Source organism: Huiozyma naganishii, chromosome 6 (genome assembly GCF_000348985.1).
Source record: "Huiozyma naganishii CBS 8797 chromosome 6, complete genome".
NCBI lineage: Eukaryota > Fungi > Ascomycota > Saccharomycetes > Saccharomycetales > Saccharomycetaceae > Huiozyma > Huiozyma naganishii.
Window position 1 is genome coordinate 745,470 of NC_035927.1, and position 25,082 is coordinate 770,551.

A 25,082-nucleotide genomic window follows, 5' to 3' on the forward strand; every position below is an offset into this window, starting at 1 on the left:
TTCGTCTACCAACTCTACAGCCTGCTTCGTGGATAGGACACCCCAATGCAGGGACACCTCAGTACGTACCATGTATACAGAGTTATCTAATCGACCATTAACAGGTCTCGTCGTTTCGCAATGCCCCGTGAATTTGGAAAAGGAGAAGCTGCGAGTATATAAAGGGGGGACGTTCAACAGATTGAAGTTGCGAGACTACGAGGCGGTCAATTGCTCCAGTTCTGGTTCGATAATAATCGCCACACTGCAACAATGGAACAAAGCAGGACGCTACTGCTGAGGCTGAACGATGACGGTGAGCCCGTCACAAGCAGCTCGTATGGGCACGGTGTGCTCACATTGCCCTCGCTGCCGCTTCCAGAGGGCGCCCCCGAGGGCACGCCGCTGTACACGGTCCGGCTGCTTGTGGCCGCGGGCGCTCCCGTTGCTAGGGACGGGCTTGTCTGGACTAACGTGCCCGAGACCCCGCAGGACGAGTTCCAGAGAAACAAGTTCCACAAGAAGATTATCAAGTCAAGCTTCCACAAAGACGACCAGGTGGATATTCCAGTGTACAAGCCGGGACCTTACTGTTTCTACCTCTCCTTCAGAAACTTGCACGAGGAGTTGGAGACCACGAGGAAGTTCTACTTCGTAGTGCTGCCAGTGATGAAGATTAATGGTCGATTCCTTCAATTGAACTCTATCGCCATGCAAAGTGTCATTTCCAAGTGGATGGGGCCCCAACTCAGCGACTGGGATAAAGTGTTTGAGAAAGTCTCGAACAAGAAGTACAACATGGTCCACTTCACACCGCTGCAGTACAGGGGGGAGTCCAACTCGCCATACTCCATCTTCGACCAGCTGCAATTCGACCCAGAAATCTTTAAGGGGGACGAAGACGTTGCGAAAATGGTCCAGAAACTTCACGAGAAGTATAACATGTTATCCTTGACGGATATTGTGTTCAACCACACGGCCAACAATTCTCAATGGCTGCTAGACCACCCAGAGGCCGGCTACAACCACAAGACTGCCCCTCACTTGGCAGCTGCCATCGAACTGGACAAGTCCCTACTCGAATTCTCAGAGAACTTGAAGAACTACGGCTATCCAACGGAACTCAAGTCCGTAGACGACCTGTTCAAAGTCATTGACGGGATTAAGATTCACGTCTTGGGAGATCTCAAATTGTGGGAATTCTACACTTTAAACGTGAAAAAGATAAAGGCTCAGGTCAAGGACCAATGGGACTCCGTAGCTGCACCTTCAACTGATGACGGCGAGGGGGAATACGAAAAGATCGATGACATTGTCCGTCTGGGACAGTACACGGCAGAGAAGGCCACAGACCCGGAGACTTTCCGCGTTTTGGGACACAGATACGGGAAGACACTCGACTTGTCCGTGCTCATCGGCATCTTGAAGACCAATTTCGGACAAGAGTTTACAGCTGACGTAGACGATAAAGTCGGGAAGATCCTGGACGAGATAAATCTGCCCCTGTACAAGGAGTACGACGAGGATGTCAACGAAATCTTAGAACAACTGTTTAACAGAATCAAGTACTTGAGACTCGACGGGAACGGACCCAGACAAGGTGAAGTCACGAAGGAGTTGCCCCTGACAGAACCTTATTTCACCAGATTCACCGCCAAGGACGGCGAGGAGTACGCTCTCGCTAACAACGGCTGGATATGGGACGGGAACCCACTGGTAGACTTCGCTTCCAGCCAGTCCAAGGCATACATCCGCAGAGAGGTCATTGTCTGGGGGGACTGTGTCAAGTTGAGATACGGCTCCGGACCAGAGGATTCCCCTTACCTATGGGAGAGAATGTCCAAGTACATCGAGACCAACGCTACTATCTTCGACGGGTTCAGAATCGACAATTGCCACTCGACACCTTTGCATGTCGGCGAGTACTTTTTAGATCTAGCTAGAAAGTTCAACCCAAATCTGTACGTTGTGGCAGAACTGTTCTCAGGGTCTGAAGAAATGGACTGTCTGTTTGTACAACGTCTCGGTATTTCCTCTTTGATCAGAGAAGCCATGCAGTCGTGGTCCGAGGAGGAACTGTCCCGCCTAGTGCACAAACACGGTGGCAGACCTATTGGCTCCTACAAATTTGTACCCTTGGATGATTTTCCATACCCGGCTGATGTCAAGATCGATGACGAATACTGTATGTATAACGAGGGCGACCATGCAATGAAGTGTGTCTCCGAAATCATGATTCCTAAGACTTTGACCGCTACTCCACCTCACGCACTGTTCATGGATTGCACTCATGATAACGAAATGCCTTTCCAGAAGAGAACCGTCGAGGATACTTTGCCGAATGCAGCATTGGTCGCGTTATGTTCCTCCGCTATTGGGTCTGTGTATGGGTACGATGAAATATTCCCATCCCTGTTGAACTTGGTCACTGAGACGAGAAGATATGAAGTGAAACAAGATGACGGGATTAGCAAAGTGAAGTCCATGTTGAACGAGATTAGAGAGTCTGTTGCACAGAAATCCCTGGACATCGAGGACTCCGAGATGCACGTCCACCACGAAGGCCAATACATCACCTTCCACAGATCCGATGTTAAGAGCGGGTCTGGCTGGTACTTGATCGCTAGAATGAAATTTAACGACAACGTTGGGGACCAAACTCTACCCCCCGTGGTTCTCTCGCAATCGAAGTGTACTCTGAAGTTCGCGTACACATTAGAAAAGATTGGAAGCTTGAAGGACACAGAATCGGACAGTACATTGAAGGGCATTCCAACTAAATTGAGGGATTTGACCGGGTTCAAAGTTGACTACAACGATGACAATGAAACAACCACCATTGTAACTCCTGGCGATTTCCCTCCAGGTTCTATTGCAGTCTTCGAAACTCAGCAGAATGGAGTAGATGAGTCGCTGAACCACTTCATCAGATCTGGTGCCATAAAGGCCACTGCGAATTTGTCCTTGGAATCCTTAAACTACATTTTGTATCGTTGCGAAAACGAGGAAAAGGACAGCAGTCTAGGCAAGGAGGGTACTTATGGAGTTCCAAATTTTGGCAATCTTATCTACAGTGGGCTGCAAGGCTGGGTATCTCTTCTACGCGATATCATCTTCTCGAACGATTTGGCCCATCCTATGAGTGAAAACCTGAGAAACGGTAACTGGGCCATGGACTATGTTGTTGGTCGTTTGGATTACTATGATGACGCTGCAGGGGTTAAGGACGTCCAAGAATGGTTACGCAGTAGATTCGAAAGAGTCAAGCAAGTTCCAACCTTTATCAGACCCAGCTGTTTTGCTTTGGTCGTTGGTATCTTGTACGGTTGTTGCCGTCTGCGTGCCATGCAGTTAATGTCATCGAACATCGGCAACGCTACTGTCTTTGTTCAAAGTTTGGCCATGACATCCGTGCAAATGGTTTCTACTTTGAACTCCACGTCCATCTTACCAGACAAGCAGGTCCCCGCAATGGCTGCTGGTTTACCCCATTTCAGCACCAATTATATGAGGTGTTGGGGGAGAGACGTCTTCATCTCTCTAAGAGGGTTGCTATTGACTACTGGTAGACATGAGGATGCCAAAATGCACATTCTGGCATTTGCCAAGACATTGAAACATGGTTTGATTCCAAACTTGCTGGACGCTGGTAGGAACCCACGGTATAACGCCCGTGATGCTGCCTGGTTTTTCTTGCAAGCAATCCAAGACTATGTCGACATTGTTCCTCATGGTGAAGACATTTTGAAGGAAAAGGTAAGCAGACGGTTCCCCAAAGATGATCGGTACGTTGCTCTGGAGGACAATGAGGCCTTCAGTTACAGTTCCACCATCGAGGAGGTGATCTATGAAATCTTGAGCAGACACGCCAAAGGTATCAAGTACAGAGAGGCAAACGCGGGCCCTAACCTGGACCGTGTCATGTCTGATAATGGGTTCAACGTCGAGGTGCACGTGGACTGGTCCACTGGTTTGATTCATGGTGGTTCGCAGGATAACTGTGGTACGTGGATGGATAAGATGGGTGAGAGTGACAAGGCAGGGCTCGGTCGGTGTCCCCGGTACCCTAGAGACGGTGCAGCCGTGGAGATCAATGGGTTATTGAAGAGTACATTGAGGTTTGTTCTTGACTTGCACTCGAAGGGCCTGTTTGAACACACTGAGGTAGAAAAGGCTGACGGCGGGAAGATCGCATTGAAGGATTGGAACCAGCTATTGCAGGATAACTTCGAGAAGAAGTTCTACGTGCCAGAAAACGCGGACGACGACGCACAGTATGAGGTGGATCCCAAGATTGTAAACAGAAGGGGTATATATAGAGACTTGTACCACTCGGGTAAGCCGTTTGAGGACTACCAACTGAGACCTAACTTTGCAATTGCGATGGTTGTTGCTCCTGAATTGTTTACTCCGGAGTACGCGTGTCGGGCGATTAACCTTGCTGACGAAGTGCTTAGAGGACCTGTTGGTATGCGCACTTTAGACCCGAGCGACTACAACTACCGCCCATACTACAACAACGGCGAGGACTCGGAGGACTTTGCGACGTCGAAGGGCAGGAACTACCATCAGGGTCCTGAATGGGTATGGTGCATGGGCTACTTCCTGCGTGCGTTCCTTCACTTTAACTACATGACGGACCCAAGGGCGCAGAACGAGCCAAAGACGAAACCATCGTCGTACTTGTACCAGCAGCTATACCACAGACTGCAGGGACACAGAGAGTGGATCCGCAGCAGTCCCTGGGCTGGCTTAACCGAACTGACGAACAAGGACGGGGAGATTTGCAACGACTCGAGCCCTACACAAGCTTGGAGCACGGGTTGTCTATTGGACCTGTTCTACGATATCTGGGCTGCCTTTTCCGAGGAGAGCAAGGCCGAAAACTGAGTGCTTTGGAGGGAGGTACTTCCCCCCCTGCACCTTTTTTAATAACATATGTATATTGATACTTTACACAACAACGTTTGATACTTACACCACGACCAATAGTCACTCATAGTCGCATTGGGTGTCCCCGGGCTCCATCTGAGCTCGCCTCCACAGCGTTAAAAGCAGAAAAAAAGTGCCATCGCCAAGTTTCTGTATATATTATTTTAAATATATATGTTTGCCACGCCACTACGTTTGGCACGTACCGTTGGACAAGTGAGGCAGACAAAGCTGGTCCGAGAGTACATTTAAGGCAGAACTGAACGGTTTTGTCGAGTTGCAGAGTGAAGTTTAGATCAGAAGGGCGGATTCTGCGTCAACTCTCACAGAGCTTTCTCACGTACAATTATTCCCCCCCCCTCCCCTAGTTTTCTGTATTTAGACACCCCCGCGTCTATACAGCGGTTGTGCTACTTTATCATAGAACCAGAGTGGGAGCGGCGGTTTTTCGGACACCAAGAACACCTTATTTCATCCCGAAGGTTGTACGTTGCCAAGAGAACACCCCAGTTTTGCATCTAGCCGCTTCACTTATCATCCACCCCATACATAAGGGTCTTTTTCGTTCCACACTATTTTTTTTTAATTTAAGCCCTCTCTCTCTCTCTCACTAGCAATAAAGGTAGTTGACACCGGTTTGAGTCATTGCTGTGGGATAGGCAAAGGGATCTGGTAGGTATTGTTGAGTATATTTCACTGCTACCACCAACATACACTTTTTTCAGTTTTGTTTAGATCCCAGAATTGTTTGTTTTTCTGTTGATCTTTCTCAGCTACCATTTACATGCATTACATTTGAATACGCGATTCGTATTCATCGTCATTTTTATCTTCCACTAATAACAGGCTCGTACCACTAGATGGATAGGTCCCACATACAATGTCCTCTTTTAGTGATGATGATAAGATCATAATCAAACTTATCAATAATTTTTTTCTGAAGGCTTGCCTACTGATTTACAACTCAGATCTGTGCTTGTCATCGGGCACTGTTGGTTTGAGGGACTCGTTGAAGTTTGATGACGAGTGGTTTGAGACACTTGAAACGGAAACGGAAGACTTCCCGGACAACATCGCCCTCTGGACACACTTTGACGGCACTTGCAGCCTTCCACCAATGGTCATCGAAACGTTCCTGGACATCAGACAGCTGCCATCAACATGCACTTTGCGGCTGATGGATACAGACGGCAACCTGTGGAACGTGTGCAAGGGGGGCAAGAAAACAGAGGTTCTCATCGAGAGATGGCTGATAGAGCTGGACTCCGAATCAGCCACGTTCAAGACGACGAGCCCGCCACAGGATGGTGACGACGACGGCGACAATGCAGTGTCTCTCAATAAACAGATCGCTCTACTGCTGCGATACCTGCATACTCTGAGCCAGTTGCTCCCAGCGTACACGCTCTCTAGGTCCCTGGTCAAAAACATAGAATCACAGAGCGCGAACGCCAGTATTGGGGGCGAGAACAGAGCGCCGCTTTTGTCTATCGGATCCAGAATACTGGACGGGTCGAAACCGATACTGTCCAGGGGCAGAATAGGACTGAGCAAGCCCATTATAAACACGTACTCCAATGTCATAAACGAATCCAATATACCGGCACATCTGGAACAGAAAAAGATTACTGCGGTGTGGACAAAGTACGGACTTCTAAGGGTGTCTGTATCGTACCGACGTGAATGCAAATTTGAGATCCACGACTCGGAGGAACTCGTGGGTAATAACGTCTACAGTAGCCACACGGCGGGATCGCTCGCCTTGTTTGGCAAAAGATCAGTTTCAATATCGCCAAGCATCAGAGGCAGCGGCGGTCCATCATCATTTGAGAACCAGCAGCAGTCGTCTCTTCCGAGGAAGTCCGTTGGCATCACAAGACAGGTACAGCCTTTCAAAGTCGGATCCGTCAGCAGTGCCGCAAACGAAAGAGGCAACAGCCAAGCATCCACAAGAAACCCGTCTTTCTCGAACGTATCCACCCAAAATCTGACGTCAATTGCCCGGAGGTCCTCTATTGGATCGAACCCGGGCGCAATAATAAACCTACAGGCCAACGTCTCAAATCCAAGTCTGTTCTCGAATAGTAACGCCTCGAATATAAATAACTTGCACGGGGAATCTGGGAGCGTGGAGAGCGGCTCCAAATACATATCCTCGTTTGGGAACATCCGCAGGCATTCCAGTATCTACCGCAACACTGAACACCTGAACAGCATCGATAGAGCACTGAGATCCAACAGTGACGCCAACAGTACCAGTAAGAACAGGTCGAACTCGAACTCGTATGACAAGCGTCAGACAAGTTTAAGGAATAGTACGAATGATGAGGATTTGTTGGACTTTGTCAAGATGATAGACCTGAAGCCAGAAATCAAGTTCCAAAGAAAGCTCTCAGGCGGGAGTAGCACTAATGTGAACATCTCAAACTCGTTGCTAAAATACCAGAACCTGAGACCTAATAACGATATGCTGAGCGAAGATCTGTCAATGAGCTACAGTTTGGATCCCTTGACTAAACGCAATAGCAACTCGGGCGGCAACTTGAATACCCCGACCACAAGAACCAGAGGCCACTCACAGACTTCATCCAGTCCTCACTCCCATTCGCCATTTTTGTCTTCCTCGCCGCCTTTGCAATATCAAAGCATTGCTTACAAGACTGTCGACAGTTCGTCCAACAGCAGGAGGAGTTCACTGGAGAGAAACTTGACACCACATAACACTCGCATCGCTTTCATGCCACCCATATTTGGTGGAGAATCCCAATCTTACCATGATACAGGTGCTAGTCATAGAACGAGCAGCGGTGGGGCTAATAGCGACAACGGACCTTCAGCTAAAGACAGGAAAAGTGGGCACATCAGCGAAGCTGCCGATATTGATGAGGAAGATGCACTGATGTTGGACAGACAACAGAAGCCAGTCTCGACCTCCCCAAGATCCACTGACTCCATGACCGGTTCTATAAGGAACGCGGAGCTTCCGTACAGACAATCGAGTGTTCCTCTATCTCAACCGGCATTAGTGCCTGTTTCCGCACACGCAAAATTGCATCGACCTCAGAATATTCATTCTAGAGATATTTTAACAACTGGAAGACACATAAACCATGGCACTGTCAATCGTTCTTCTACAGATGATGGGGATGAGGATGACGACTTGATGTTCTTCATGAGTGACATGAACCTATCTTCGAAATAATAAATAGTATGAATATGTAGAAAAGGCTTCAATTTTCTTAGATATTGATCAACTATATTTTCCATAGTCTATATTGATAAGTGAGTAACTATGTGCTTGCTTTCTTCTATCCTTGCTATATAGGACCAGGTGAGAGTGGAATCTTTTCTCTTTGTATAACATCTTTCATCTCATTATCGTCTAAGATGATATACATCCAGATTATAATTTAACAGAATATAATGAATAAAATTAAAATATAAAGTTGAACCAACTATGAAAATTGTCAGATAAATGTAAAGGCTAAATTGTAAGAGCTAAAGCAGGTTGAGTGCGGTTAGAGTGTGTACGGACGGTCTGATACTGTGTATTTACGCCGTATACGTAAGTATGTAGTTATATCAGTTGTGCGTGCTTGTCTAAGACTGGTTCGTTAGTCGGGTCCTGGATTTAGAGACGGTCTTGAAAGATGTCGGTGCAGAATCCTCGGGGTTTATATATGTTCCGGATAACGGGCCATCCGCATGTCTCAAATTCGTATACTCACACGTCGGGTTATAATAGTTCACAGTACTGTATTAGATAGGGTAACGGGTCATGAGTCCATTCCCAAAGGGAGTTCCCAATTTATCCTCACATAAATTCCAATATTAATATCAAACAGAGTAAGGAAAATCTTAGGTACTCAGTAGGTTAAGTTATACCAATTATATCAGTTCTTCTCTCTTCTTTAAGTATTGTGGTATCCCGTGTCTCGAGTTTGCCCTCATATTCCGGTGTTATAATATTTCACAAAACCGTACTTCGTATATAGTAAGTTGCCAAAAAATCCACATTTAAGTCTCGCGAGAGAGTATATTTTGGTATAGGATCCGGTTATTAGACCCTACTATGCATTACAGGATTAAATATCTTAAACAGGATAGCTGTGTTTAACAGCTAGTGCCACATTTACAGCCCTTTATCAGTCTGGCCCATAAGAGCGAGTCCGTTGCTGATATATTGTGAGGTTCATCCCTACATTCATAACTGTACATGATTGGCCCCTGGTGAAAACTTTTCTGCCTTTCAGTGTAGTATAGTATAAGAATAACCGAATTATGGGACTTACAGGCGTGTATTTTGGGACATCTAAAAGTCCACCACACGCCATCATACTGTCGTCAATCGGTCCCAAACGTTCCAGGATCCGCCTCCATCTATATGTGATGAAAAATGTGATTGTCCAAGCATATGTTAAAATCAATCGTTAAGGGCCATTGCAGAAGTGGAAAGAATTGGGGGATTTGTATGGTTTAAACCAGGATGTACAAATTATTTCATGAGCTTATCGCTCCATGGCTAACGTAATGCTATGGGTCCTGCTGCTTCTGCTGTTCGAGTTGTTCTAGTTTCTCTTGATGCAATTTGTGCTTCTCCAAATGAACGTAGAATTTTTCCTTCGTTTTGAACGTTCTGTAGCACTTATAGTGCGGGCATCTGTATTTCTTGCCAATCGTGTTCAACAACAGCAACCCTGAGTCGTTTTTATCGAGAAAGTTCTGCAAATTAGCTTCACTCTCCAATTGTTTGTTCTCTGAACTTTTATGTCTCCGTCTAATGGTTATATCTGGTTGCGATGGCAGTGGAACCAACGGTGGTAACATGATAGGTTGCAACAATTCTTCCGGTAGAGCAGATGAGGCGTGAAACTCTCCATAATGCTGGACGAGCTCCAATTTCCTGTTGCAAGAAGTGTCGCACAGGTGGCATTTCCAGTTTTTCATTACGAGCGCGTCGTCATGAACCTTCATGTGGTTTTGAAGCCCAGTTTGTCCCACCAAGTACTTATCGCACCGCGGACACTTCAACTTCGGATGGTCCCTTTTAATGTGAGCTTGCAGATTAGTCCAGTTCTTGAAATTTTGCAGACACCCGGAGAAAGTGCAATGATACACTTGCTCCCCGTGGTGCTTTATCATGTGGTTTTTGAGTCGGTACGGCCTCTGAAACTCCTTGTGACACAACTCGCAGGTGAGTTTCCTCTCGTGCACAGACAGAATATGCGACCGCAGCTGCGGGTGTTTATAGAAGGATTCCGTGCACCCATCGTATGTGCATTTGAAAGATTTAGTGTGCGTCACTTCGTGCCTCTTAAGCTGTTGCAACGTCACGACACCTTTACCGCAGACGGAGCAATGGTGCGGTTTCTGTGCGTCCGCTGCATGCGAGAGTAAGTGGCGGTCCAAGTGCGCTTGCCTTGCAAACTGTCTCTCACACTGCGGACACTGGAACCGTTTAATCCCTTGATGAACTGTCTGCTGGTGTTCCGTGAGCAAAGAGGGTCTCGTGAAAGCCTTCCCGCACGAATCGTAGTCGCAAAAGTAGTTCTTGGAACGCACACTGCTCGCAGCCGTGGAACCACTGGAACTCTTCCCGCCCTGGATGACATCAGACCAGTCTGCAGGGAGATTCAAGGGTATATCAGCACATCGATCCATCGAGCAAAACTTCTCTTCCCCTCCCCCTTCAAAAAGAAAAAACGCTTGATTCTCTCCAGGGGGCTGAACAGTACTAACCATCAAATCCAACCCACCTTAAACCACTCAGCAGCACACGCAATGCGGTCTTCTTGACAGCGTCCGGAGCGAAAGGTCATCGCAGAAGTGAACAAAAAGTGTCACCCGCACCGTTCACAGCTTCTTGAAAACTTTTCACCAGATTTTTTTTTTTTGGCGATGACTTCGAGGGAAGTTGCACTTGCACTGGTTGAAGATGCATTGATGGTACCGGTAAGTGGTTAGTTGTGTCAGCTAGGACGTCGTGTCAGTGGTTAGTTGTGTCAGCTAGGACGTCGTGTCAGTGGTTCCCCTTTCAATCTTGGCTCCCACTTCTCCCCACTCAGAAAAAACTATAAGATTAACGACATGTCCGACTACGAAGACGCGTTCAATGACGGTAATGAGAACTTCGAGGATTTCGACATGGAGCATTTCTCCGATGAGGACGACGTTGCTGTCTCTGCGAAGCGGGAGGAGAACGGCAACGGTGCTGGCCCCAATGGGGTGAAAGGTGAGGACGGGAAGATGATCATTGCGTCGAACGCGGACGGGACTGCCGTCGAGGAGCACACGAGACGCAAGACGCTGAAGGAAAAGGCAATCCCTCGGGACGAGCGGTCCACGACTCCGTACATGACGAAATACGAGCGGGCGAGGATCCTCGGGACGAGGGCGCTTCAGATATCGATGAATGCGCCCGTGTTTGTCGACTTGGAGGGGGAGACGGACCCGTTGAAGATTGCCACGAAGGAGTTAATGGAGAAGAAGATCCCGCTCGTGATAAGAAGGTACTTGCCTGACGGATCGTTTGAGGACTGGACCGTCGAGGAATTGATCGTGGACGTCTAATTAAACCCGTGATTTTGGAAGAGCATAATTTGTTATCGTGTAATATATATGTAGACGTATGTGCATGTGTATACACATAGATACATACACCTGGAAGGTATATTGTGTGTGAGACCGTGGGGGGGGAGGAGTGAAGGTTCCCCGCTCACTTCTCTGAAATTGTGTCCATGAACTGTTTAACCTGGAAGCTGCCCCTCGAGGTGAACGTTTGGAACAGTTTCTCAAACTCTGCTTCAGGGTCAAAGAACCCCGCGTCCCGAAGGTACTTCAAAAGTGTTTCCTGGTCGAGTGTCTCGGTTCCGTCGCCATTTACCCGCGCCAATTCTAGGAGACTGGACCGCAAGGCGTCTTCATCCACGGTCTCAGACATCCTTGCATGGCTCATCAAAGTCAGGTACGACGCAAAATTAATCTCAGTGGTACCAGCTAGCATTGCGTCGACTTCTGCATCCGAGTGCGACTTGCCCACGGACGCCAAACTGGCCACCAGATCGTCTCTGCCAATCTTCCCGTCCCCGTCCACATCGAGCGTGTTGAAGGCATCCCGCAGTTTGCTCACATAACCCTGGTCCAATTGATTGAACGCAAGCGACTCGCTGCGGTCCATCGCACTGCTTCTGACCGTATTCCCGTTGGACTGGCCCAGATAACCTCGTCGTGAAACGGTAACTATGCAAATATAATATATATATCCTCACAAAAAGAGTATTCACTTTGAGAGTGTTGTCACTTCACAGAAACACAGCAAGAGTGAGACACGTACCGCAGCGCACGCTTCGTACTAAACACATTACCGGTATGTCTGAATTGCGACAGTTGTTGAAGGACGCGAAACTGGAACTCTCCCGCGGCGACTATGAGGAGGCAATCGCACTTTCAAAGGCAGTCTTGGAGATAGACAAGGACAATTACTTTGCATTTGTGTTTCTCGGGAAGGCGTATTCATCAATTGAGGGGAAGGGCCGTGAATCTGTGGAGAGCTACACTAGGGCAACACAGATCGATGCTGCGAATTTACTCGCGTGGAAGGGCTTTTTTCTGACTTTGGAGGAACACTCAAAACGTTTATTCCCTGGAATGCTCACTTGTTCCAAGTTCTTCGGACTGTGTGTCCAGTACATGAAACTGCTGATAGAACAAGAACAATCGCAGGTACAACTGATAAACTTTGTGAAGATCGTCAAGTCACACTATGCGGATGACATCAACTTCATTCTGCCCTTCTTAGAATATTTTTTGCCTGGAACGGAACCGTTTGAAATCCTGGGAAGACACTTGCTCTTACCGAAGGAATCGCTGGCTCAGTTGATCAGGCTCACATCGTTGAGAGAATCGCAAGAGATTTCAAGAGTGACCACGGAACACCGACTCAAGCTGAGCACTCAGGATCCTCTTTACCAATCAAAAATCAACTCTTTCGCCTGGGAGATCTACCAGAACTCCAAACTTGATAAATACTACAATCAGTTGATCAATGTTGTGAACGACGACCAGGAACGTGCCTCATTGGAAACCCAGTGGTTGGAATACCGACTCAAACTGTTGAAGTCAATGCCCGCAGAGAAGAAGCAAGAGTTTTTCCCTCGTGTGAAGGATATGGTCGACGGGATGGTTGTTGTGAAGCACGACTCTTTAATGGCTTGGAAACTGTATTTTGACTGGGAAGACTTTGTAGATCTGAACTCACTGGATGCTAATCTAGTTTGGGAGTTCTTCCAGAAATTTCCAAAGGAACCACTAGCTATGATCTTGTATTTATGGTTAAACTCTAACCTGTCATGTTACGATACAAGTAAGCTATCAGAAAATAATAAACAGAATTCCAGCCCCGCTAAGGAAGCAGATAAGGGACAAGATCAAACAGAGGTCGAAGCTTTACAGGAAGAGGACGACCAACAAGAGGAAGAGCTGGGGGAGATGCTCAACGCACAGGAAAATGAAACATCAGATGTGTTTTCAGAAGAAGCAATCCTTGTCGCACTTATGGATAACATATCCAAGGTGAAAAACAGCACCCTAGCTTATCGTATTGTCTCACAATACTACATTTTGAATAAAGAATACGAAATGTCCCTCCCCTATATCAAGTCAGGTATCTCCTTAGTCTCTGTCAACGTACGGGATCTCGGTGCTAACTTAATAAATACAAAGAGAGAGTTGACAATCGCTCTCGCAACAGGATACACGTATGTGGACGCTCCAAAGAATCATAAATTTGCCCTCTCATTGTTTGATAAGATACTCGAGTCGGACCCAGAAAACATCCAGGTGAAATTGGGGAAGGCCATCATCTCAATAGAAAGTGCAGATTGGGAAGATGCTGGAAAGTTGTTGACAGATGTGATTGCAGAATCCCCAGACAATCTTGAAGTGCAGTCACAACTGGCTTGGTGCAAAGCGCATTTAAATGCGTTTGATAATGCAATCCTGATGCTGCAGAATGTCATCAAAAACATAGAGGGAACTGACCAAAGAACTATGCAATTCAGATGCGAGAATATGTGGCGTGAGGCGAAAGTCCACATAATGAAGCACAGATTCGGCGACCAAGGGGAAAACATGGACTTGATCAACACGGCATTCAAGATCTTGATCAGTATTATCAAGCTTGATTCGGAAACGTTTGCCAAAAGTTACTCAACGTTAGGTGACATTTACGCATATTATTACCGCGACGATGTTAGGGCATACAAATGCTACTATAAATCGTTTGAAATGGACTTTACTGATATTCGGGCTGCCAAATACATTTGCGAGATATACACAGCTGCAGGAAACTGGAATGCGGCAGCGCAGATATGTGAACGATTGGTGAAAACCGAAGCGATCAAGATGGAATTGCGTAGTACAAACTGGCCTTACAGGGTTATCGGAATAGCATATTTAGAAAGGCAACAGGAGAGTGAGTCAGTTGAATGGTTTCACTCTGCCCTGCGTGTAGATCCGAACGATGTGGAATCATGGGTCGCATTGGGGCAAGCATATTTTGCGTGCGGTCGTGTAGAGGCTTCAACCAAGGTTTTTGAAAAAGCTATCGAAATCGACCCTTTGCATTTGTACGCTCAGTACTTCAACTCTTTATCATTGGCAGAAATGGGTTGTTTTGAGGAATGCATCGAGATATTGAAAAATATCACACAGTTGAATCCAGAAGAATTGGCTTTCCAGGTATCGTACTCCTCAATTTTGGTGTCTTACGCTTTTGATTTGTATCAACAAGGCTTCTTAATGAAGGGTACTGCTAGCGCAATTCAAGCGATTGAACTCCTCAGACATATTTCTGTGGACTTTAGACACAGTGGTCAGGATATATGGCTCTCTCTTTCCAAAGCTATTTATCTTTTCATTTTGGTTGAATCACAAATAGAGACGCTTCCTCTAGAATCCATCCTTGAGATATTCGGTTCCGTCGAAAGTTCAAAAATTACAGACGTTGATTCGATCGATGGCATTTTATATGATAACATCCTACAAGATTCATCGAGTGATAATATCGCTATCGCGTGCAAGTTTTTGGTTTTGGCCTCTAAATTTGCTCTCGTTACTGTGGATATAGAGAGCGTGTCGGCTACAGTTCGCTCGTCCATTTGGTGCAACATTGGCCTATCTGAACTTGCAGCATATATGTCGTTGAAGGAGGATGGATTGAGAGATGCTGCAATTTATTCATTCAAAAAGTGTATCAAATATCAAACGAACACATTCCAAGCGTGGGTTGGCCTGGGTATTGCCACTATGGATGTTAATTTTAGGGTTTCCCAGCACTGTCTCATCAAAGCAGCGTCATTTGCTCCGAAAGATATCAGAACCTGGTTTAACCTAGCGATTTTGGGGCTAAAGAAAAATGATATTGACTTTGCTCATGAAGTGTTGACCAGGACCCAAAGTTTATCTCCTGAAAGTACGGATCCCTGGTTAGGTATTGGGTTGATAATGGAACAGATCGGTAAGCGGACAGAGAGCCACAATGTGATTGCTCACGCCTACAGTTTATCGAAGGGTCAGTCTAAAAACGTTCAATACTTCTATGCAAATAGTGTTGTTCAGAGACGGGTGGGGTCAGGAAATGATGAAGGGGACATTGATGCCATGGAGGAGTTGAATGCAACTGCCCTTGGTCTTGAGCAATATTTCAAAAAGAAACCAAATCACGCGCAGGCCATTGACCTTGCGATAATGATACTGGAGAGGCTTCAAAATTACAAAGTCGCAGACACTTTTGCAGCAAAGCTGACAGGCATATTCGAACAAAAGTTTGAAGAATCTCAGGACGAAGATGATATTGTTAACTATGCCATCATCAAAGCTCAGTTGGCGAGAATCCAACTGGGTTTGGGGGAGTATAATAAAGCCATTGAAAGCGCAAATTTGTCTGACGGTATTATTGGAGATTCTACGGCAGAGAATTGCAAGTCCTCACAATTGTCTAACGCAGTATGCCTAGGCCTGGCCAATTTCTTTCTGGGTAATTTTGACGAAACATTAACTCACTTCCAAAATCTATTGAACCGAGATAAAAAATCGAGTAGTCTAGTCATCCTTTTGTCTAAAGTACTATATGAGTTGGGTACAGAGGATACCAAATCTGTAGCGCTGCAAGAGTTGACGGAGTATATCAATGAATATGGATTTGACTTAACTGTGACTCTGGCAATTGCTGCTATAACAGTAGTGGAGAATGTTCCAGAGAATATGAAGGTGATTTTAGAAGAACTAAGGTTAATTTCACTGAAGGACATTTTACAAGATAAGCAAAGAAATGTTCCACATCTAATCAAACTACTCAGCGAAAAATTGAATATTGATGGGGATGGTCTTGAAACCAAAGTTGTTTCACAAAGAATGGCATATTTCTTTCCTAACAGCGGGAAGTCATGGGAAGGGATTGACGCGAACATTCAACAACGTGTGATTAGTGGGGGACAGAACCGAGTTACTGCAGAAACTTTGAGTATGGCCCAGTACTCACTAGGAAACCTAAGGAGTATACAACGGAGTGTCTTTTTATGTCCATGGAATAGGACAGCCTTGGCATCATTAAGAGAATGCTTTTAACGGAATTGTTAAAGTCCGGTGTTGCATAATGTAAAGATTATACAAGTCTATATGCTGATGTAGGTTTTTCACTAAAAGAAAAAAGACAATTCTAATTCCCTCGCAATTCTGTTACATAAAATTGAAGACTTCCCAGAGTGCAACCAGTCTGGATATCCGCGTGTATACAGTCATATCCCTCTTCTTTACCATTTTCAGTTGGTTTAGTTCACTTGGGAGTAGTAGTTCCGCCTCTTTACCTCTCACGTCCTCTCTGTTGGCCTTTGTCAAAAGCGTAGCATTCTCCTCCTTCAGCCTCTCCATTTTGCTCAGCAGGTTAGCAATGTTCCATTCCATGTTTTCCCTCATGAACCGGTACGAATGATCCTCCTTTGTTCTGAAGAGGAACACGGCTCTAGCGGCAGCTCTGTCCACAGTTCTTGGCACCTCCTGAATTTCGCTAACGTTGTATTTGACCAACGCCGCCGTGGTGGACCTAATGTCTTTCTCTCGCATCAATGCGGTGGAATTTATGACCTTCTCCGAGGCCAGTTTATTTGCCTTGATGCAGCGGCGGATACGAAGTGCGGATGCCCCCAGTGTTGATGCAACGAGGTAATCGTAAACGGACGATCTCATCATGGGGACCACTTTGCTGTACGGGACATAAAACACACCTGGCTTGGTCTCGTACAAGAATGGGATTGGGCATGTTGCCAGAAGTTTCAAGTGACTGTTGACCAATGTTATCGAGTGCGGGTCCGTGCCACTGTCGTCGAAATCCATCAAATGGTCATTGTTAGTGTCATTATCCTCGTGTTCCTCCGGTTGCTGCAAAACGTGAGCTGGTAGGTCTGGGATCACAAACCCATCCTCTGTCTTCAACTTCTTTTTCGTAGGCTGTTCCTCTGTCGTCTCATCCTGCTCTCGCTTTCTCTCCTTTTTCGATTTTGCGGTCAAGGATCCGCGTAGTTCGAGGGACGCTGGTAGATGGCGGACTATATCAGTTGCTGTAAATGTGACACCTGGAGTTTTCTCCTCTGCGAGCTCCAATTCCTCTTGCAGCGCTCTGCTCTCCTCCAAATCTTGCAAAAGCCCAGTATATTTGATTGGCGACACAACCGCTACTGACTTCTGTTCTGTGTGCTTCAAGGCTACTTTGTACACAACCGCGGAAACATTCCCCACTCGAGACTTTGCAAATTGAGCGAGTTGGTTCGACCTTCTTGCCTTGTAAAATCTTTCCAAATTGAAAGTCAGCGGTATACTATCGGAGACTGTTCTGAGCGAGGTCCTTGGGTCCGTGACGATTAGATTAGATAGGTCGTTCGCGTTGTCCAACAATGTGAAGAACTGTTCCTTAGCCTTTACTTTGGCCTCCGCTCTCTTCTTCAAGTCTGATGTCGTTGCGTTTCTTGGGAGCAGTTTGTACTCCTTGTCGTAAAGCAAGGTCCAAAGATCGTTTATTGGGGTGTAGTGTAATTTGTTGATTGGTGTGATGTACCCTGACTCACAGAGTGAGACGAACGTGGCTGATATATCGTGCTGCCACTCGTGAGCTTGTTCCTCTGGGAGCGAGGCCAAGTAGTCTCGCAGCGTGATAGAGCCCAGGGCAAGGATATTAGAGACAACAGTGACCGCTGCCACTTGTATCCCGTCACCGTCGGCCCCCTTTTTTGCCGGGAACCGTTTATCGATCTCCTCGAGGATCATACCTGAGTACAGAAGGATATGAATCCCGTCTGTGTTGTGGTAGTAGTACATCGTTTTCTTCCCCGTGTACGTCACTTCCTCGAGGTACTTCACACACCGCAGCTGGACCAGAGCAACAAGTGTTCTCTTCACCTTCGCCGCGTCCATCTCTTCGCCCCTCTGCACGATCTCCGCAACGGAGAGCCTCCCCAAGGAAACCAGAAGCCCCAAAACGGAGGCAGCTGCCTCCCCCAGATGTGACCGCACCAGCTCCACATACAAAAACCTGTCTGGATCCAGCACCCTGTGCTCCAAGGAGCTCATATCCACAGCACGCTGCTGCTGCTCTTCCTGTTGCACTTGCCCCTGCTGCTGCAAATTGAAACCGCCATCACCCAATTCCTCGGCCCCAACATCCACAGCCTTCTTCCCAATGCTCCCAGTGATACTATCCAGCGCAGAGTCCATTGCTCACCTCACACACACCTCTCGCAACAAAAGACCCACCGTCCACTGCGCGATGAGCTCCAAATCATCGCAAGATTCGCGTCGCCGAAAGATGAAATTTTTTTTTGCAAAAAAAAAAAAATAAAAAAATCACGTGAAAATCATAATTTTAACACCACGTGACAGCCGACCAATGAGAACCGAGAAACGTTTGGCCGAACGGCTTTGGTGATATTATCGCACTGTCGCTGTATATAAGACGGAACACAACCCTTGAGGGTCTTGACGGAGGGACTCTCTTCGGACTTGGCTGAGTTTAGTGAGTGTTGGATCTGTCGAGGTTTGGTAATGCTGCGCAATTTGGTCAGAGGGAACGCTGTGAGAAGGTTTACCGTTGCTGCGAGGGAGAGTGTGGGCACGGTTTCGAGTTTGGAGGTGAAAGTGCATGCTGGGGCGCGGTACGCTGCATTGGACGGGGTGTCGCACCTTCTGTCGCGGTTCAATTTCCAGAACACGGGGGCCAAGTCCGCGCTGCGGCTTGTCAGGGAGTCCGAGCTACTCGGCGGACAATTGTCGTCGCATGTCGATCGTGAATTCATCACATTGAGGGCTGTTTTCTTGCAGGAGCAGCTGCCATACTACGTGGAGGCCCTCGGGAACGTCCTGTACAAGACTTCTTTTAAACCACACGAACTGGTCGAGTCTGTGCTGCCTGCTGCGCAGTACGACGTTCTAGTCGCATCGCAGAACCCACTTACAAGAGCTGAAAATTTGTTGTATAACGTCACCTACCGGAAAGGGTTGGGGAACCCGGTGCTCTACGATGGAGTAGAAACAGTGACGTTGGAACATATTAAACAATTTGCCAACAAGGTCTATACGAGGGAAAATATCGCCATTGAGGGGAGGAACGTCGTGCAGGCGGACTTGCAGAAGTTCTTGAACGACTCGTTGATAAGCAGCTTGCCTGCAGGTAAATCTTTGAAAGAAAGTACAGAACCGGCTACTTTCACTGGGGAAACAAGATTGAGGTCCACAGGACCGTCTGTTGCAGCCATTGCCGTACCGCTTTCCAAGGACAACCTGGCAGTCTACGAAATTCTATCAAACCATTTGAACGCAACTGGTGCGTACAAACATGTCTTCAGCAAAGTAGACTCTTACAATAACGCTTATGGATTGTTCCAGCTTTTCATCAAGGACGCAGACGCTGAAACGGTCGCCACAAAGATTAAGAAAATAGTATCCGACCTGAAGAAGGGTGTAGACATCTCCACCTCGGTAGAATTGACCAAATTGAAATTGACCTCAGAGGAAATCCCACTATTATCCACTTTGAATTTGGATGCTGTCAAAAACGTCAAGTTGGAAAAATTCAACTACGTTGCAGTAGGTGACGTCTCGAAACTACCATACCTGGACGAGTTGTAAAACGTAGAAGTGAAGACTTGATGAATGAAACATATATTCGTAAACTAGTACCATACTTGTAAGAATGAAATAATGTAACCACAAAAGCAAGATTCTCATCTATTAGTATAACACATTCTCTTTATTTATTTATTTATTTATTTTGGGGCATTTCGCAGCACGTAGAGATGGGCCCAAGAGGGACCAAACTCCTTGGCCCCCCCTTTCTTTTAAAAATGTAATATGGGAGTAATGTCCCTTGGAGTTCCCACCAGTACTACGACCAATCGATTGCTTTTACTACCTTCCTCTGCTAGTTTACTCTTTCTTAAATGGAAAGTAAACTAACTTATTTAAATCCCGGTAGCTAATAGCAGATGTTATACGTGGTCTGGTAATTTCAAACGGCAACTCTTCTAGAACAAATGACAAATTTCATTTGACATGTTTACCATAGTACCCTGGTCCCATATACAAAAAACCGACTGAACCCCTTCTTTCTACTATGGCAAGCTATCAAAACTTCTAATGGCAACATAACACACCGTGCCTGCTTCCTGGGAATACATTGTGCTTTGTAACCTTATTCAACGATAATGTTGATTTCCATATGGGTGTTTTGCAAATTAAAAATCACATCATATATACCCTCATGGGTCCCTCGGGTCGTAAGATACCGAATGTCTTCGTTCAAGTATACCCAAAATTCCCGGTAAAATTCAAAAAAACAACAATGGGCCAGATACTAGGTCTCACAGGCTTTTTGAACGCAAAAGAAAAGATTTCGATATTTTCATCCACCAGAGAAAGATTCGTTTATCTTAAACCTTGTGGTTAATAATGGTGAATAATATTCCACTCAAATTGTACATATGACGAGGGTGGCATACACGCTCATCAAAATACATTTGAACAGCATCAAGAGTTTTCAACACAAGAAACTAGTTCACCGCGAGTTGAAAAATAAAATGGCATCGCATATTATGTAGCTTTGAAAATTTCTTTCTTTCCATTGTCACTCGCAATCACTCAAAAGCATTGTTGAAATGACTGGTTTCGGTCAATAGGACGACAATCAGTTATATGTACTTTGGGAGGTGTATTACTCATTTGTCCAATCCTGTTAGTAATAATGACAACAGTGAAACTGTCTGAAACGATTCACGATGTGTTATATTGTGGCCTTTTTTTTAAGTTGCGGTTTAGAGACTGTAAGAAGATCAGAAAAAATATGGAGAGGATAACAAAAGTGTTGTGTTCTTAATGTAACACTATGATTGGTATAATGTAAATGTTTCGTGATATATTTGTACCACCGAGGGCTCTCCAATAACATTTCCACCTGTTTATTATGGTTAATTTCTATCTATTGGAAACATATTTTAGCTGTATCTTTGAGTGATCTCCTGATGGATGATCTAAAAGGATGCACCCATTCAATTGTAGTTGAACACTTGGGAAGTATCGACCAGACATATGTGTACTAAAGATACCTCCTGATTGTGGTTATAACTAGCTCGTGTAAGGGCTGATATTTATTCGTTTCTGAAGCGATTGATATTAGTCTACCTAGGTGCGGATGTCAGAGACTGATACAATGACTGATTCCATAAAAAATGCTTATTTTTGAGATGTGTCCTTTTCAATGCAGATGCACGGGTGGCAGGCTGATTGGAAAAAGTTTCACTATTTCATGGTATCTCGTTGTCGTTCCGACGATGGGTGTGGAACATTTTTCCCAAAGGTTTCTTTTGAATGATGTGGATGGGGGGCGTATGGCAGTGGTTTGTGCGAAATACTGTGTTGAGTATTGGATGATAGGATATTCTGTTACTGAACTAGTCAGCCCATTACAATTAAGAATTGGTCTGTGTAATGCTAAACCAAGTAAAGTATGAGGAGGTATTCTGTTTATGACTCATATTGGAATATCTGTTACCATCAAGTATACTCTACCTCTCATACTGGCTATCCTGGTAAATCTACAATAAGATGAGAGGACATTTCTTCTCACATTGAATTATGACTTTGAACTGGGAAGAGGATAAAAGTATGTATGTAGCCTTGCATGGGGCCTCGACCAGGATAAGTTTTCTCGAATGCATACATCATGCACTAAACGACTCACGCTACTCTCAAGGTTATCTCGTCTCAGACATGTAGTACACCGGCTCAACCATAATGGAGATATCAGCTGCTTTCGGTGATGTAGTTTTCTTTCCGTACTGAAACTGCACTTGATCCCACTTGTCCGAGGAATCTCGACACGGGGTTAAAATAAAAGCCAAGGCAAGGGGCTTCTGAAGAGTTTGCATCGCCTATTTGAGAAAAAACGTACGATATTTTGTCAAGATAAAACATAGACAACAAAACGCCCTACAGCCTCGTTTAAGTGCCCGCACCTTCCATCTCGTGGAGTCCCAAAAAGGTTTCAGTATTCCCTAATCGGGATATTTTTGACTCGCCATTCCCCCACCTCTGCATTGTTGGAAAGCAAACAAACCTCAGTTTCCCCATTTGGAAAGCGTTTTGTTTTATAGTGATTTTCCTCCATGCGTTTTTCCTTTATGAAATTATTCCTTTGTGAAATTATTCCTTGATCGAATTCCTATCTCGGATGCTTACGTACTCCTATTTCCAAAGCAAGTTTGCAGTTTACCTACTAATCTTCCCCCGATGAGCTGTAATGGGAAGCTCCTATTTCCGAAACGGTATTGCAAACAAACAAACAAAGCTTGTTTCCATCGGTGTATCGTTCGAATAGAGCTCTTTTCTGTTTTATTACTAATCGTTTAATCAACACCAGGTGAAAACAACAAGCAGGCATTGTATTATCCAGTGTTACATCGTTGGATATTAAGGAGGTACCCTACAATAAAGCATGCAATGTCGCTTCTTAAATGAACCGTTTTTTTCATATAAAAAGAGACGATACCATTCACATCTTTTCAGTTCCTTCCAACCACTCGGTTTAACTCACTCACCATAAGAGGACCAAATAACAATGAATCTTCAATTAACGCGGTAGCATTTTCAACTTGGCTGCTGTGTTTCGTCTCTGCCCAAGTTTCTAAGCCCGAGGCTTGTGCCGTCAAGGGAGTTGCCAGTGACGGTTTCACTGCAAAGTATTATCCATTTCCATTTCGACAGTTTCCGCTGTTGGTGGATCCCAACTTTTATGGACAGGGTTATGCTGTTCCAAGCCCTATTCATGAGCTGGAAAACATCATTGATCCAAATTTTGAAATTGGTATTGAATGTATCCCAGCTGACGGAAGTGCTCCAATCGAATGTTACGACGATTCTGAAAGAAATGCCACATAGTAATGCAACTTCTCGATATTCAGACGAACGCACTGTTAAGGAAATGTTCAGACGAAAGAAAAAGAGAAGCGCGTCATAGTTAATCGAGTAAAGGATCTGTTCAGACGAAAAACCAAAATGTTCAGAAGTTTCTTCAGACGGAGGTTCAGACGAAAATCGAAGGTTCAGAAGTTTTTTCAGACGGAGGTTCAGACGAAAATCGAAGGTTCAGAAGTTTCTTCAGACGGAGGTTCAGACGAAAATCGAAGGTTCAGAAGTTTCTTCAGACGGAGGTTCAGACGAAAATCGAAGGTTCAGAAGTACTGGTCTCAGACGGGATTCATGATTACAAAGCGATAGGACTTATTAGAAAAGCTGTATCGGCTTCTGTAAACAGAGCTATGTAGTGTACATAATAGTCTCTAGAGATCTCTTTGAATATATCTTATCGCTGAAAAATATTGTTGTGAAAGCTTCCCCTTTTTCAGGTGAGACAAAAAAGTATTTATCTCAAAGATAATTATAAGGTGTGGACCTATAACTTCCCCGGGCCTTGCTGACCGTTTGGGCGGATAGCACACAAACGCGCGGTGGGAAGGCAGCTTGCAGCCAGATCCAGGTCCGCGCGGAGATTGGTAGCAACCCTGGAGTTGGGTGTAAATGGAGACCGCAACGCGAACACCGTTTGCAACCAATCGGTAGAAATCGCTGCAGTCCGTCAGAGATATCCTTCCCGATGTGGTAGCTGTGCGCTACGCGTATTTTTGTTTACTTGATAAGCATACAGAGCTGCCCTTTCGCTTCTCGATGATTCTTTAGTAGCTGATATAGAATATAAACACACAGTTGTTCCTAACACACAAACACGTACCGGTCCTTCTTGAGCCCTCCAACCCTTTCCGATCTTCAAACTAAATTAATAGCAAACATGTCCAACTACTCTACCTCCGACGACGAGTTCTACAGCTCCGCTTCCCAAGATTCCATGCAAAACTCGAATGCCGAGATCCTGACCCAAGACGACGTCGACTCGTACAACGCCTTGTCCCAGCTAATTCTGTCTCAGCAGGCGGGCCCGGAGCCTTCCGTCACCAAGATCTCCGACCGCTGCTTTGTGATCGATGGCTACATTGTCTTTATCAATGCCAACGGCACCAAGACTCTGCGAATCAAAATGTTCAGCGTGTCATTTCTTCACAAGTTTGAACAGGAGGCACTTTGCCAGCTCGAGACTGTGAACATCGAGGCGCTGTACAATTTGCACACCTGTTCCAGGTTCATTCCCTGCACCTCCTCCAAGCTTTTCGAATTTATGGAGACCAATTCTGTTTATGTGATGGAAACCGCCCACGGGCTACAGCTTGCAACGCGCGAGCAGAAGCCCATGGCAAGAAAACTGGACGTAATCCGGTTTCGTCCCCAGCTGCAAATGTTCAAGTACCTGTACTACGCGCCTGCGCGCAAGCCGATCAGAATTGGAACAAGCCAGGAGTTTGTGCCAATCACTAACACCAGGGAAGTGGGGTTCTACCGCAAGAAGCTCTGCTTGCAAAACCTGGAGTTCAGCGCCTCCGACCGCACGCTTTTGGCAGACTACCTCACCAACGACTCCGAGAAGCGCAGCCGCGTGCTTTCCGTTCTGCTCAAGTATTACAACACTGTGTGTGCCCGTGTGGCCAAGACCGCGTTCACCACTGACCGCAACGGCCATCAGA

General features: G+C 45.8%; 9 protein-coding genes across 9 annotated transcripts; 6 read left to right on the forward strand and 3 right to left on the reverse strand.

Annotated features, from left to right (window-relative positions):
- Positions 1-252: 252 nt before the first annotated feature.
- Positions 253-4,869, forward strand: GDB1 (bifunctional 4-alpha-glucanotransferase/amylo-alpha-1,6-glucosidase; the record flags this gene model as incomplete). The annotated part of the gene is made up of 1 exon (XM_022608851.1): positions 253-4,869. The coding sequence occupies one exon, from the start codon at positions 253-255 to the stop codon at positions 4,867-4,869; it is 4,617 nt and encodes a 1,538-aa protein (XP_022465306.1).
- A 922-nt stretch (positions 4,870-5,791) lies between these two features.
- ATG13 (serine/threonine protein kinase regulatory subunit ATG13) lies at positions 5,792-8,113 on the forward strand (the record flags this gene model as incomplete). Its single annotated transcript, XM_022608853.1, has 1 exon — positions 5,792-8,113. One exon carries the CDS (start codon positions 5,792-5,794, stop codon positions 8,111-8,113), a length of 2,322 nt encoding a protein of 773 aa, XP_022465307.1.
- A 1,331-nt stretch (positions 8,114-9,444) lies between these two features.
- PZF1 (Pzf1p) lies at positions 9,445-10,572 on the reverse strand (the record flags this gene model as incomplete). The annotated part of the gene is made up of 1 exon (XM_022608854.1): positions 9,445-10,572. The coding sequence occupies one exon, from the start codon at positions 10,570-10,572 to the stop codon at positions 9,445-9,447; it is 1,128 nt and encodes a 375-aa protein (XP_022465308.1).
- A 426-nt stretch (positions 10,573-10,998) lies between these two features.
- On the forward strand, positions 10,999-11,481 carry RPO26 (DNA-directed RNA polymerase core subunit RPO26; the record flags this gene model as incomplete). The annotated part of the gene is made up of 1 exon (XM_022608855.1): positions 10,999-11,481. One exon carries the CDS (start codon positions 10,999-11,001, stop codon positions 11,479-11,481), a length of 483 nt encoding a protein of 160 aa, XP_022465309.1.
- A 145-nt stretch (positions 11,482-11,626) lies between these two features.
- MLC2 (Mlc2p) lies at positions 11,627-12,088 on the reverse strand (the record flags this gene model as incomplete). The annotated part of the gene is made up of 1 exon (XM_022608856.1): positions 11,627-12,088. The coding sequence occupies one exon, from the start codon at positions 12,086-12,088 to the stop codon at positions 11,627-11,629; it is 462 nt and encodes a 153-aa protein (XP_022465310.1).
- A 191-nt stretch (positions 12,089-12,279) lies between these two features.
- SKI3 (SKI complex subunit tetratricopeptide repeat protein SKI3) lies at positions 12,280-16,536 on the forward strand (the record flags this gene model as incomplete). The annotated part of the gene is made up of 1 exon (XM_022608857.1): positions 12,280-16,536. One exon carries the CDS (start codon positions 12,280-12,282, stop codon positions 16,534-16,536), a length of 4,257 nt encoding a protein of 1,418 aa, XP_022465311.1.
- A 111-nt stretch (positions 16,537-16,647) lies between these two features.
- On the reverse strand, positions 16,648-18,675 carry RPC82 (DNA-directed RNA polymerase III subunit C82; the record flags this gene model as incomplete). The annotated part of the gene is made up of 1 exon (XM_022608858.1): positions 16,648-18,675. The coding sequence occupies one exon, from the start codon at positions 18,673-18,675 to the stop codon at positions 16,648-16,650; it is 2,028 nt and encodes a 675-aa protein (XP_022465312.1).
- Positions 18,676-19,002: 327 nt separating this feature from the next.
- Positions 19,003-20,085, forward strand: QCR2 (ubiquinol--cytochrome-c reductase subunit 2; the record flags this gene model as incomplete). Its single annotated transcript, XM_022608859.1, has 1 exon — positions 19,003-20,085. One exon carries the CDS (start codon positions 19,003-19,005, stop codon positions 20,083-20,085), a length of 1,083 nt encoding a protein of 360 aa, XP_022465313.1.
- A 4,210-nt stretch (positions 20,086-24,295) lies between these two features.
- On the forward strand, positions 24,296-25,082 carry KNAG0F04040 (uncharacterized protein; the record flags this gene model as incomplete). The annotated part of the gene is made up of 1 exon (XM_022608860.1): positions 24,296-25,082. A coding segment is annotated over one exon (787 nt), but the record flags the coding sequence as incomplete, so codon positions are not given.